The sequence below is a fragment of the Fundulus heteroclitus genome, unplaced genomic scaffold (genome assembly GCF_011125445.2).
Source record: "Fundulus heteroclitus isolate FHET01 unplaced genomic scaffold, MU-UCD_Fhet_4.1 scaffold_70, whole genome shotgun sequence".
In the NCBI taxonomy this organism is placed as follows: domain Eukaryota; kingdom Metazoa; phylum Chordata; class Actinopteri; order Cyprinodontiformes; family Fundulidae; genus Fundulus; species Fundulus heteroclitus.
Genome location: NW_023397143.1, coordinates 615,227 through 627,786, shown reverse-complemented (window position 1 = coordinate 627,786; position 12,560 = coordinate 615,227). Strand labels below are relative to the sequence as shown.

Sequence of the window (12,560 nt, the reverse complement as noted above, 5' to 3'; positions counted from 1 at the left end):
CAATGTATAATATTTCCTTCCGCTTCAAAGGTATGCACTACTTTGTGTTGGTCTATGGCATGAAATATTAAAATAGACAAAGGTTTACGTTCGTATTGTGACTTAAATATTAAAAAAAAAAAGGTGTCGGAAGGCTTTTGCTAGTCACTGTATTTCATAATTTAATTAAATCGTTTTAAGTCATCAACATCCTTTCAGTAACACACAGTGTGATCTTAGTATTTTTAATATAATCTGTGTGTCATAACTTCTGCTTCTGCTGCGACTGGGAGATATTTTCTCATCTCAGGTAAAGGGCCCTTGGGGGTGTTGTATTTCAGGTCATCCATTACTATAATTGCTTTTACACACCAAGTAGGCTTTCTTCATGCAACCTACCCTAAATGTTTAATTACGCAGTTTTAAGGTTAACAAACTTCGTAATTGCTTTTGACAGGGCCGGTTTGTAGGCTAAAACGTACAATAAAACGTGGCTTGCGCTTTGTGCAAACAATACACCCCACTGCTTTGGGAGTCTCAGCTCTTCCAGTAAGAAACTGTAGTCGAGTGCGGTCCCAGCTTGAGTTTCATTGTCTACATTACACTAACTTGGAACGCCAAACAAGGGCAAGCTGTGGTTAGAGTTACTCACTTCTCCGACAGATGTCAGTCTGTTCAAGAAGCTCAGCGTCAATCATTTGGAATGAACAACTGCCCTTGAAATTTTAATGGGTCTGTTTTCTTGGGTTGGAAGGGGTGACTCATTGCAGGTTTCATATAAATGTAAATGAGCTGCAGAGGCTTTCTGGGATAGTTGTACTGTTTGTTCAGGGACATGTTTTTACTGTTGCATTCTCTGCTTTGTTTGTAACGTGCCAGCTTGTTGTCACTTTATATTTCTGGCACAGAAGCTTTTCGAAGCATAATTGACTCAGCGGCGTGCGGCGTGCACTAAATTCTTTGTGTTAATGTGAAGCGGTTGAAAAGCTGCAGTTCTCAGAGCGTCTTTGAAGCTGTCAAACTATGCAGAGCATTCATGTATGTCTGCTAGAGAAGTGGTGGCGCACGGTTTTTATTGATTCTCCGTGCGCTTTTCTTTGTCCTTGAGATGAGCACATTAAAAAGGTTTTTGTTCTTCTGAATGTGACACATTCTTTTTTTATATATTCTATTTTATATCCGAGCTAAATTTACCATCTAGGTCGGTGATCCTATTAGCCCTTTATGAGTAGGACGGTTCTTAACTTCTATAAAAAGAAATCCCAAAATGAACTAAATGGAATATTTTCGGCTAGACGCCAAGTCATGATCTGCCATCACAAATTAGCAGCATATTATGAACAATTAACTTTTTAGTGTAATACAACAGCCGTGTCGGTGGAAAAACAGACAACTATAGTATAGGCTTTGCAAATAAACCTTTGCAACTGAAGTAGAATTAGGTGTGGGTAGCATACATAGATACTTAGATATTTTTTAATTTAGACTACTTTTCATTTTTACCCCCTTTATTGCACATTTGACGAGCATCCTAGCTGTATATAACGCCTAAAGCTAAGCAAACCACAAGAAGCAGCACTTCTGAAACTGCTGAGCAGCATCACCACAATAACAGTGATATGTGTTTTCTGTGAATTTCTAGATCACTTTTTATGCAGATAACTAACACAAAGGCTATACATGGGTTAAAACATATGGCTAGACATAAAAAAAAATTGCACTAGCTAAGCATAAAGTGGGAATACAATAGATAAATAATTAAACAATTCTAGAGAATGAGGGACTGGGGAAACGCAGTGGTTTGGTTTAGTAAGAAAACATTGTGAAATGAACTTAAAGGGCCTACAACATGCAAAACCAACTTTTTTGAGGTTTTTAACTATGTTATAATGCTATTCCTTCATCAAAGCCATGTCCAACGTGTTATTTTGCTCGGTTCATGCATGTCTGAGTAATCCTTGTAAATTCTGCTCTCTGAGCAGCAGCTCCTCCCTGTCCTGTAAAACAAGCGGCCATGACAGGTCTAAGTAGAGCGGTCATTACATGCCCCTCTCCGGGAAGCTCCTACCTTGACCTCGCTGCCCCTGCCCATAAACAACACTCCCGCTTTCTCCGATCAGCGAGCGGTGGTGTGAGGTTGAGCACCATCGTTTCTGCTGAGAGTCGAGACAAAGTGGCTCTTTTAGTACCTAATCTGCACAGCGACAGCAACTGCTCTCTTTTCAGCCAGAGATAATGTCTGAGTCCAGAAATTGTGTTTTCGGCTGCGAGAAGAGCCTAATGGTCAGAAGTTGTGGTACTATGCTGCAGCGGCTTTAGGGCGACATTGTGAAATAGGTGATGCCTAAACGGAGAGAGGCGGCGTAGCAGTGAAGGCTAGTGGCTTTTAATCTGGGTTGGCAAAAGAGCGCCAGAAAACAATTAATATTGCATAGCAGATTAATACACTGTAGTGCTAAAGGCAATATTTCTTCCTAATTATATGCCTATAGTTGACTTTGGAAGACTTAAAAAAGCATGATATAGAACCTTTAAAAATTTAAATGTTAAAAGTCTGAAAACATAAACTTCCAGGAAACCTGGAATTGCAACCACCAAATTATTTTAAAAAAATCTGAAATTATGGCAAAAATGTTATCAAATAAATAATATACTACTTTCTAAAATGTCTTGCTGAATCCTAAGGAATCCACGTGTTTATTCCCATCCCCCTATCCCTTGACACCTAATTCAGAAAGTAGATCAAATATTTCATGGAGAAGTGGAACACCCCTTCAAGAAAATCTTACATCAACAATTCTCACTGATTCCTCCATTGTGAAAAAAAAACCTATGTGGCTTAATATGCTTCTGATAATAATAGTAATTTTATCCATCCATCCATTTTCTACACCCGCTTATCCATGCAGGGTCGCAGGGAGGCTGGTGCCTATCTTCAGCAGTTATTGGGTGAGAGATACACCCTGGACAGGTCGCCAGTCCATCACAGGCCAACACAGAAACACAACAGGACACACACACTCAAACCCAAGGCAATTTAGAGAGACCAATTAACAAGCATGTTTTTTGGACTGGGGGAAGATGTACCCGCAGCGAGAATCCACACATACACAGGGAGAACGTGCAAACTCCATGCAGAAACTCCCCAGGCTGCAGTTTGAAATCAGGACCTTCTTGCTGCAAAGCAACAGTGCTACCAACTGCTCCACTGTGCAACCCGCTTTTAAAGTAAACCAGAAACAAATAGACAAAAAATATATACCACCATTTGAAGACAGACACACAAAAAAAAGTGCTGTACGAAAGAAAAAAACAAAAGGATAAAATATAAATTAATGTGTGTGGCATCAATTAATGTATGAGGTCTTCTGACAGGCGTTGCTTGTCAGAAGACCTCAGGAATTTACTTGGGACATATTTACAGTGGTTACAATGGTTCTTGTATAAATGGGTGAGCTTCTCCTTTATCAGGCTACATGTGTATCAATTATTACATTTATAAATTCAATATTGATAAATTAAATGTGCAAATTAATTCGGAATTTTGATTTACTGTACTCTCCATAGGAGTTTTATGTAATTCAATTAAAATAGCTTTTAGTCACATATTGCTTGAATTGATACTTTGCGTCTTTTTTTACTTACTTTTTTTTCAGCTTTTTTTCATAAATAAAGAACCAGTGTAGTCTAAAGCCTCTAAAGAAACCTTATAGCTTTTTCTAAGAGCGCAAAAATATGTTTGTTTGTTTTTTAAAACTACAGCAATACACATACATACACAAGAGGTAAGGCTTAGTCTAAACGAAATATTTAGACAAATCTTTTTATACTTTTTTTTTCATGCTTGTTATTGTGACACTCTTTGCCGCACATTTTAAAATGAGACTGGTTTGAAATATGTAACTTTTTATTGTACGTTTATTAAACGTAGGCTTGATCGGATATGCAGGAGAATGTAGAAAAATCAGGGGGAAAAGATTTACTCTTGAGGAAATCTTACATGTGATCCATGCTGACTCCAAGAGAAAAAGAATAATCACATTACATTGCCTTTAGCAAGCGACCCCCCCCCCCCCCCCTTACTCAACTCACATCCTATAGCTGAAGATTTTAAACAGGCTGCAAAGCTTTATTAAGGTTGAGCTCAAAGTTCAGCCAACCTTTGCACAATCTGGCCTCCAGCTATGTTACGCTGTAAGCAGAAAAATCACACTGGATGTGCATATCACAACCAAACACATTGAGCGGGTTTCTGACGAAATGTAATGGTGCAGTTCTTTTTTTCCCCTCTTTTTTAGAAAGCCATCCACTAAGTAAAAAAAATAAAAAAAAGATGACGCCTGAAATGTACGCTCATATTTGCTGACAGCAACATTTTTTGAAATATCTACTGCCGCCCGTGTCGGCGGGTGCAGTCAGAGGACCTTGACGTGATTAAGTGGATGGAGCAAGAGCAGCTGTGGAGGAATATCAGTGTTGGGTGTTAGAGAGAGAGAGAGACAGAGAGAGAGAGAGACTGAGGGGAAGTTAATATGGCTCGATGGCACTTAATTTGCAATCCAAACCAGCAAACAGAAACCTCCCTAAGACGAGGAAGATTGAGATGGTCTGTCCTCAACTATGAGCATGGCGAGGGATCATGTGGAAGAGGAGGTGATGGCAGCCATCAGGGAAGATCACAGTAGATTGGATCGAAGAGGTGAAGATGAGGCTTTAGCTGCAGCAGCAGAGGTGACCATGTGACGAAGCCGCCGCGTATGACAGAGGACAGGGAGGAGAAGAGTGATGATAGCCGCTAAAATCCATTCATACTCAGTCTCCTGTGAAACCGGCTACCTTCTGGTCGGAGCGGCCAGGCGATCGCAACCTTATGTTAATGTGGAGGCGGCAGATGTTCTCATCAGAAGGACGCAGTTTGGTAGAAAATATTTAGTCCATAAAACAATTGAAGCACTTTGTTTTAGAACTTTTGTTTTTGTTTGAACGGAGTTGGAGATGGAAAGAAGCTGAACTTCCCATTGTTTAAATTAATGGTGATCTTTCTCCTGATTACTTTTACATTTTTATCCATTACAAACAACAGGTGAGAATTAGACATTTGTGTTCGCCCTAACATAAGCAATGCTCTTTTTTTTATAGTGTCCTGTCTGTCAATGTGGCATTAAGGATTGCTGTCTTAATGCCAAAAACGGATTTTACTTACACAAGCGGTGCCGCCATAGTGCTCTGTTTGATTTATACATGGTAATATCTTTATTATAATTTATGCAGAGAATATTTAATGTTACATGGACACTACAATAAGAAAGTAGAAGAGAAAACGAAAGGAAAGAAAAAAAGAACAAAACGTGAAAGAAAGAGGAGATAAAAGGGAGAGAATGATAGAACAACACGAGTCTGCTTCTTCACCTGCAAAGAGAGATGTAAAAAGAACAGCACAACCAGCGGATAAAGTATTACAGATACAATAAAGTGGCGCCTTGATACCATCACTGAAGTATATACAGTATTAAATAATACAACAAGTGACAGCTGAAGATAATGATAGGGGTTTCTGTATGGAAGTGAATCTGTAAATACCTGGGTCCAAGCACCTGTAACATAAGCAATGTTCTAATAAATCAAACAAAGATTAATGTTAAGTTCATCAGTTTTCTACACATATCCAAACATACTCTGGACTGGGTGTTCAACTAAAAAGTGGGAAACTTAAATAAACATCTGCAAGTTATGGTCTTTGAAACAGATATCAGAATATTAGTTTTAAAATGATCTCCCTTTAATGTTTTCTTAAAGGAGCTTTAAGTAATACTGATACCTCGTGGTTTAAATCGATACAGCAGCTTGCCAATCAATCCAATCTAATATGCCGTTTTTAAACGGTGTGTTGCTGTTGTCAATTTTTACTTACACAGGACAGGTATATGATGTTGTTATCTGTTCTATTTCTGGTCTGATTCTCCTACTGTCTCCCATGTTTGCAGGCTGCTACTTTTTGCCTGAATAAAATAACAAATGCAGCCCCCTGTTTTGGGAAACCTGGAAACTCTCATATGATTGGTTGAGGAAGCAGGAAGTAAACACAGGCTACCTACAGGTGTAGGTACCCGAGCAGATCTGGTACCTACACCGAAACCCCGTTGCTGCAGCTTTAGTCTGCCAGACAGTTTGTGATTTCCCTCCGTCTGGACCTGTTCGTCAAAGCTGAAAAGTTAATTCAGATACCCAGATTTAGTACGGCTTTCTCATTTTACACGCACTGAAAGTTTTCTCTTAGTGCCCGGCTGGTGGCTGCTGATTGAATCACCATGTGTGTATTTGCAGGCACGCGCTCACAGAACAGGCTGCTTTCTTCCCTCCGAGGCAGAGAAAGCAGCAACAGAATTTTTATAACCTATAAAAATTATTTCGCTGCCACCTCAAAAGACCAAAATGTGGCGAAACCACCAGTGTCTCCCTGGTCACTCTTCATGTTTCAACATGTCACTTTCCCTGGTCCTGACCACAACCCCGCTTAACCCCCACTGCTCATCCCCACACTTAGGCCCTCCCCTCACAGTTTCTTGGCCCACTTTGGTGGCATATTTTTATTTGTCTGGTGGTTATGCTTTTATATCGGCATGAGTTATACTTTAATACTTTGGTTTCCATGGCCGAGCAGCTGTATCCAAGCATTACATTAGTGCAAAGTGTCGGTGGAGTGATGTAAAGCACATCGCTACTGGACTCTAGACTCACTGGGTTCTCTGAAGTGACAAATGATGCCTCGCTGTCTGTCAATGTAACGGACTAGTCTGAGTTTGGCATTTGCCAGGAGAACATCATTCTCCTGACTGCATTGTGTCAAGTCTAAAGTTTGGTGCAGAGGCGTTTATAGTGTAGGGAGTTCCTCAGGAGTTGGACTTGGGCCCCTCAGTTCCAGCGAAAGGAACTCCTGATACTTTAGCTTAACCCAGGGGTGTCAAACTCATTTTGGTTGAGGGGCCGCATACAGCTTAATTTGATCTCAAGAGGGCCACACGAGTAAACTCATTGCAAGATTAAATAGAACTAATAAATGTGGACTTGTTGTTGATTTTTATATTAAGTAAATTTTACTTTTACACAATATATTATGAATAACCTCAGCGTTTTTAAGAAAAGTATGTGCAATTTCAACAATACTTTTACTCAGTTAAACATTTACTTGTGCATTATGCATAAGAACTGACCACAGTGATAATACAATGTTGAAAAACATTTATTCACATTTTTTGGAACTTAAAAACACTGTCCTGCATGACAAAATACATCAAACAGATAAAAATTAAGAAATGATTTGAATTTTTCCACACCTGAAGCTTAATCTGCTAATTAAAACACAGCGCCCCTCGTGGACAATATAGGAACTGCATATTTTCAATTAAACGAAGTACATGGTCACTAAAATTTTTTTTTTTTTTTTTTTTTTTTTTTTTTTTTTTTTTTATAATGATAATGCATTTAGCCACAGGGCCGGACTAAATTGTTCGGCGGGCCGGATCCGGCCCGCGGGCCGTATGTTTGACACCCCTGGCTTAACCAAACATTTTGAATAATTTCATACTGTCATCTCTGTGGGAACATTTTGGGGATTTCCCCTTTCTGTCCCAACATGACTGGACGCCTGCAGCTTTCCTCATGCTCTGGGGCATAGAGCAATGTCCCTAAAGACATTGATGAGTGGGTTTGGTGTGCTTATACTTGACTTGCCTACACAAAATTGTGACCTTAACCCAAAGAAACACCTTTGGGATGAATAAGAGAGAAGAATAGTGGCAAGGCTTTCTGCTCGCACATCAGTGTCTGACCCCATAAATGTGCTTCTGGAAGAATGGTCATAAACTCCCACCAAGACAGTCCTAAACCTTGTGGAGTGATGCTATAATTACAATTATTCTAAACATATAATTTAAGGTGCATAAAGTCCCCAGAAAAGTTTATAAGTTAAGTTGGAGTGCCAGAAAGCATAAATCTAAGCTTAAAACAGCCTTCTTTGGTTCAGTAAGAATGAAATTCATCATTCTTTCAGCTGTGCTAATGCTGTAAAAATATAGAGACTAACCTTCAAATACAATATTTTTTTATTTAATAGTGAAAAATTGAGAGAATATTGCTGAATATCTAGACATATTTGTACTGTATTCTCATACAATTAAATCTTTAGATAGATTTTAGAGGTGCATCATGGCTAAACTGAAAGAATATGAGTCACGGCCAGAGGAGCATTTATGATGGAACGCAACAAAAGCAAATATTAAAGCAGTGTCCTTAAAAAGAGCAATAATAACATCTACTAAACACAATTCAATATTTATGTGCCTAAATAGTAGTGTCAAAGAAAATCTGTAACCTTGTCATGAACAGTCTTATGACTTTGAGTAAATGGCCCAAAGGAGCTTAAAACTATTACTTTTCAATCTGCCTTTACAGCTACTATATTTGCGCTGCATTGTTATTCTAATTTTTATGTAAACAGGAAATTTGGTTAGAGATGTAAGTTTTACTGATCTCTTCTTGTAATAGAGTGCTGCAGTAAGAATACTTTTTTCAACATTCCCAAGTAAAAAAAAAAAAAAGAAATGACATTTTTGACAGTTTTTGTTATTGACCCAAATTGATTTTAGTTCATCTAAATCTGACGTATTCACCTGAAACTATCTGCTGCCTTTCAGGCTTCATCGTTCACACTTGTACTTCTTTGTTGACAGCTCTTTATGGTGGACAACGGAGCCGATGACTGGAGGATAGCCATGACATACGAGCGCATCTTCTTCATCTGCCTGGAAATTCTGGTGTGTGCCATTCACCCCATCCCCGGGAACTACACCTTCACCTGGACGGCACGCCTGGCGTACTCCTACGTCCCTTCCAAGACCGACGCGGACGTGGACATCATCCTGTCCATCCCCATGTTCCTGAGGCTGTACCTCATCGCTCGGGTCATGCTGCTGCACAGCAAGCTCTTTACCGACGCCTCCTCCCGCAGCATCGGCGCCCTCAACAAGATTAACTTCAACACCCGCTTTGTGATGAAGACCCTCATGACCATCTGTCCTGGCACTGTGCTGCTGGTCTTCACCATCTCGCTCTGGATCATCGCTGCATGGACAGTGAGAGCTTGCGAGAGGTGCCTGGATCAGTTTCTCACGCTATGCTGTGCTTCACAGCATCAAAAATAGATAGAGGCTTAAAAGTCGCCTAAACACTTCTCAGCTCATGGTTTCTGAGCACCAGGAGAGACTGATTTATATATCATAGACTGTCCAACACAGTAACGCTCTTTTAAATCTCTAAACGGTAAAGGTGAACGTAAAACATTAGGTGTAAGGTAAATCTGTTGTTGTTCTTTGCAGGTATCACGATAACCAGGACATAACCAGCAATTTCCTTGGAGCCATGTGGTTGATCTCAATCACGTTTCTGACTATTGGATATGGGGATATGGTCCCACACACATACTGTGGAAAAGGAGTCTGCCTTCTGACGGGCATTATGGTCAGTGCACAATAGACGCTTATGTTAGTGTTGTTGTTATTATTGTTGCTGTTGTTTTAAATGTGTTATTTTCTTGCAGTTTAAATATGCTTGCAGACTTCTAGCCTGGGGGGGGGAAAATAATTAAGACTCAGAGTACCTCTTTCAATTCAACTCAGTTTATTTCATTTGGGCAACTGAATTGAATAAATGTAATCCCAAGGCACTCCACAAGACAAACAGGACCTTTTGCATCCGTTTACATATAAACCGAATTTGGTCCATTCTCAGATCAAATTAATCCAGTTCTGTCCAATACTGTTCAATCCCGTAATCAGATTTAAATACCGTCCAATGATATCTCTCTGGAAGAGACACAGCTAAAATAAAAAAAAACATTGAGCAAGGAGTACTTTCTATGGAAAGTATAGGCAGAGTGTACATGGTTAATGTCAGCATTAACACCATCTGCGGTTCAATTCAAGAGAGAGACACATCTAACCACAGAAAAACCGACTTTCTATCATACAGAAACGCAAAGAGAGAATAAAGCAATTATCGCAAAATGATGCATAAATGGAGAAAATGTAGCAATGGTCAGTGTGTCCTCCAGCAGCCTAGGCCTATAGCAGCATTGCTGCTGAGATAACTCAGTAAAAACCCTATGCCTTGATAAACTATATCAGAAAGTAACACTTTTAGCCTAATCTGAAGAAGTGAGAGGGCGTCTGACTCACGCATAAAAACTGGGAGCTTTTTTTTCCCACAGGGCAGTAATCTAATTTCCCCAAAGAAATAGTACAGAGTAATATTTGCACAGCTTGAGAAAGCAGTCACAGGGGTTATTGGTATAAGTGTTTTAACAAAAGAATCAGACGTGGTAAGAAGACTGATTGGAGCCGAAACATGCAGATATTTGTATTCATTAGGGCAAAGAATGGCCCTGGCTATAAATTCAGGAGAGAGGGTGTTTGCCATGACTTGTCGTCAGGTCTCTAGGTTTAATTTATCCACAGCGAGAGGTGACAATTTTTTTAGTCCAGCTCCTCTATTTGTGTCCCTTTAGGGTGCCGGCTGCACTGCCTTGGTGGTGGCTGTGGTGGCGAAGAAACTGGAATTAACCAAAGCTGAAAAACATGTTCACAATTTCATGATGGATACCCAGTTAACAAAAAGAGTAGGTCGGCGCTCCTCACTCAACATCTGAGCTCTCTCCGCCCCCTCCTCGCTTTTAAGCCTTGCTGTGTTTTCTGCGTCCGCAGGTAAAAAACACAGCTGCGAATGTTCTCAGGGAGACGTGGCTCATCTACAAGAACACCAAACTGGTGAGGAAGATGGACCACGCAAGAGTCAGGAAGCATCAGAGAAAATTCCTTCAAGCCATTCACCAGTAGGTCCCGCGCTCCCGAAGTCGCTTGTTGTGCAAGCAGGACGTTCATTTGATCCACCAAAAAAAAAACCTGAAATCTGAATTGTTTGACACCTGTAGCAAAACATATATGTCCTCATATCAATGAAGAATGTGGTTTTTTCACACAAAGCCCACTAGAGAAGTGTTAATGGGCCGGTTTTGATCGTGCATGTTATTTAATCCAGCTGTTCTATTTCATTAGTATGAATGCTCATTATGAACGAAAAACAACGAGCAAAGCTGTGTTTCCCTTAGAATACGCTGCCGTTTCAGGCATTTGATATTGATTTAGCTCTTGCTGGCCCTGTGCTGTCAGTTCGACTCTCGTGTGTCTCTTTCTCGGTGAGTCAGATGTCAGGTCGACCTCAGGGCTGACACGTTGGTGTTTCTGCTTCTCTGGTGGCCGGTCAGGTGCCTACCTGTCAGCTAGTCCTTTAGTGGGTCCCCAAGGACTTCAAACTTACTCCAAAACGGTATCGATTTTAGCCTCACCTCGCTGTTGTTTTCCTCACGCTACAGTGCTCACCGACACTTCTGCTCCGTGTCCTTTATCTCTGGCCACTGGATATCGGCGCAGAGCTTTATCAAGAGAAATAACTACAGTGATTTTGTCAGTAGGTGCCACAACGTTTTATAAAAAAAAAAGTGTTCTCTGTGTGCGCAATTGTTTTCTTTTTCGTGCTTTATGGGTCTCTGTGGTATCCGCTGTGCTGCTGTGGATTTCTTAAACATGCATTTGTGTTTTAAAGACAGTAGCAAGCTTTATCACGAGACAGGGAGACTAAGTTATTGTTAAATAATCTGTGTCTCCTTCTGCTGCAGCCTGCTTCCAGATCGGCTAAGTCTCTAGGTTGTTGTTTTTTTCTTATTGTTCAGCGTCTTTGTTATTATATTCGAGCAATTTGCAGCGGTGATGACAGCGTCTCGCGTTCACCTCCTGTTCTCCAGGGTTAGGGGTTAGACAGCCCTGTAAAGGGATTTGCCCAGGGCTGCAGCTTAATTCATAATAAATAACATCCAGTGGGGAAAAAGCCACATCCAGCATCCAGCTCTGAGTTTAAAAACAAATACTCAGCATGTTGTCTGTGGCATCCTGGCACACCTTGGTCTTATAAAGATTTTTTTTTTTCCTCTGTGGTTTTGCTTTAGAGGGATCAAAAGCTTATATTGAGGTTTGAAGCAATGTCTGTAGCCTACATGTTTTCTATCATATACAAAGCCCTGATTGAGATAAATATAGAAAAAAAAACACTGAAAGAAGTTGCCGTGCAAATAAACGCAGCTTTTATCACTAAAAGCAAAAAAAAAAAAAATTGTAAAAACATGAGCCGCAAGCTGCTGCTAAACGGAGCCATAAATGCTTTATGGCACTGCCTTTGTCTTGTATTGCTTCAGGAATGTTTCTTGGAATGCAAATACAATTGGGAAAGTTGATTCTATTTACTCTACTGCAAATATAACAGGATTAGCACTGTGGGAGAGACAGATATGAGATTTAGAGTATGAGCACAGCTGCAGCAACCAGAAAACAGTCCAAACGTGAATAAAAGAGTCTCTTCTTTCAAGACGATATACGGCTAAGGTTAGAAGTTTATATCTGCTCATTATTGACATGAATGGCATCTAAATTTCGTGTTTTAGTAGTTTGTTTGAGCTGCTCTTCTTTTCAGAGTGA

At 40.1% G+C, this 12,560-nt stretch overlaps 1 protein-coding gene across 5 annotated transcripts in view; it reads left to right on the top strand.

Moving 5' to 3' along the window:
- Positions 1-12,560, top strand: part of kcnn2 (potassium calcium-activated channel subfamily N member 2) — a 44,214-nt gene that overhangs the window by 17,742 nt on the left and 13,912 nt on the right. For 3 of the 5 annotated variants that reach the window (XM_021323526.2, XM_012876368.3, XM_021323527.2), the window contains 4 exons: positions 8,709-9,127; positions 9,354-9,495; positions 10,541-10,651; positions 10,737-10,864. In XM_021323526.2, the coding sequence (XP_021179201.2) occupies positions 8,709-9,127; positions 9,354-9,495; positions 10,541-10,651; positions 10,737-10,864 (800 nt within the window). Of the gene's footprint in view, positions 1-8,708; positions 9,128-9,353; positions 9,496-10,540; positions 10,655-10,736; positions 10,865-12,560 lie in introns of all 5 variants that reach the window. The other 2 variants (XR_004930228.1, XM_036133908.1) reach the window with 1 other exon arrangement.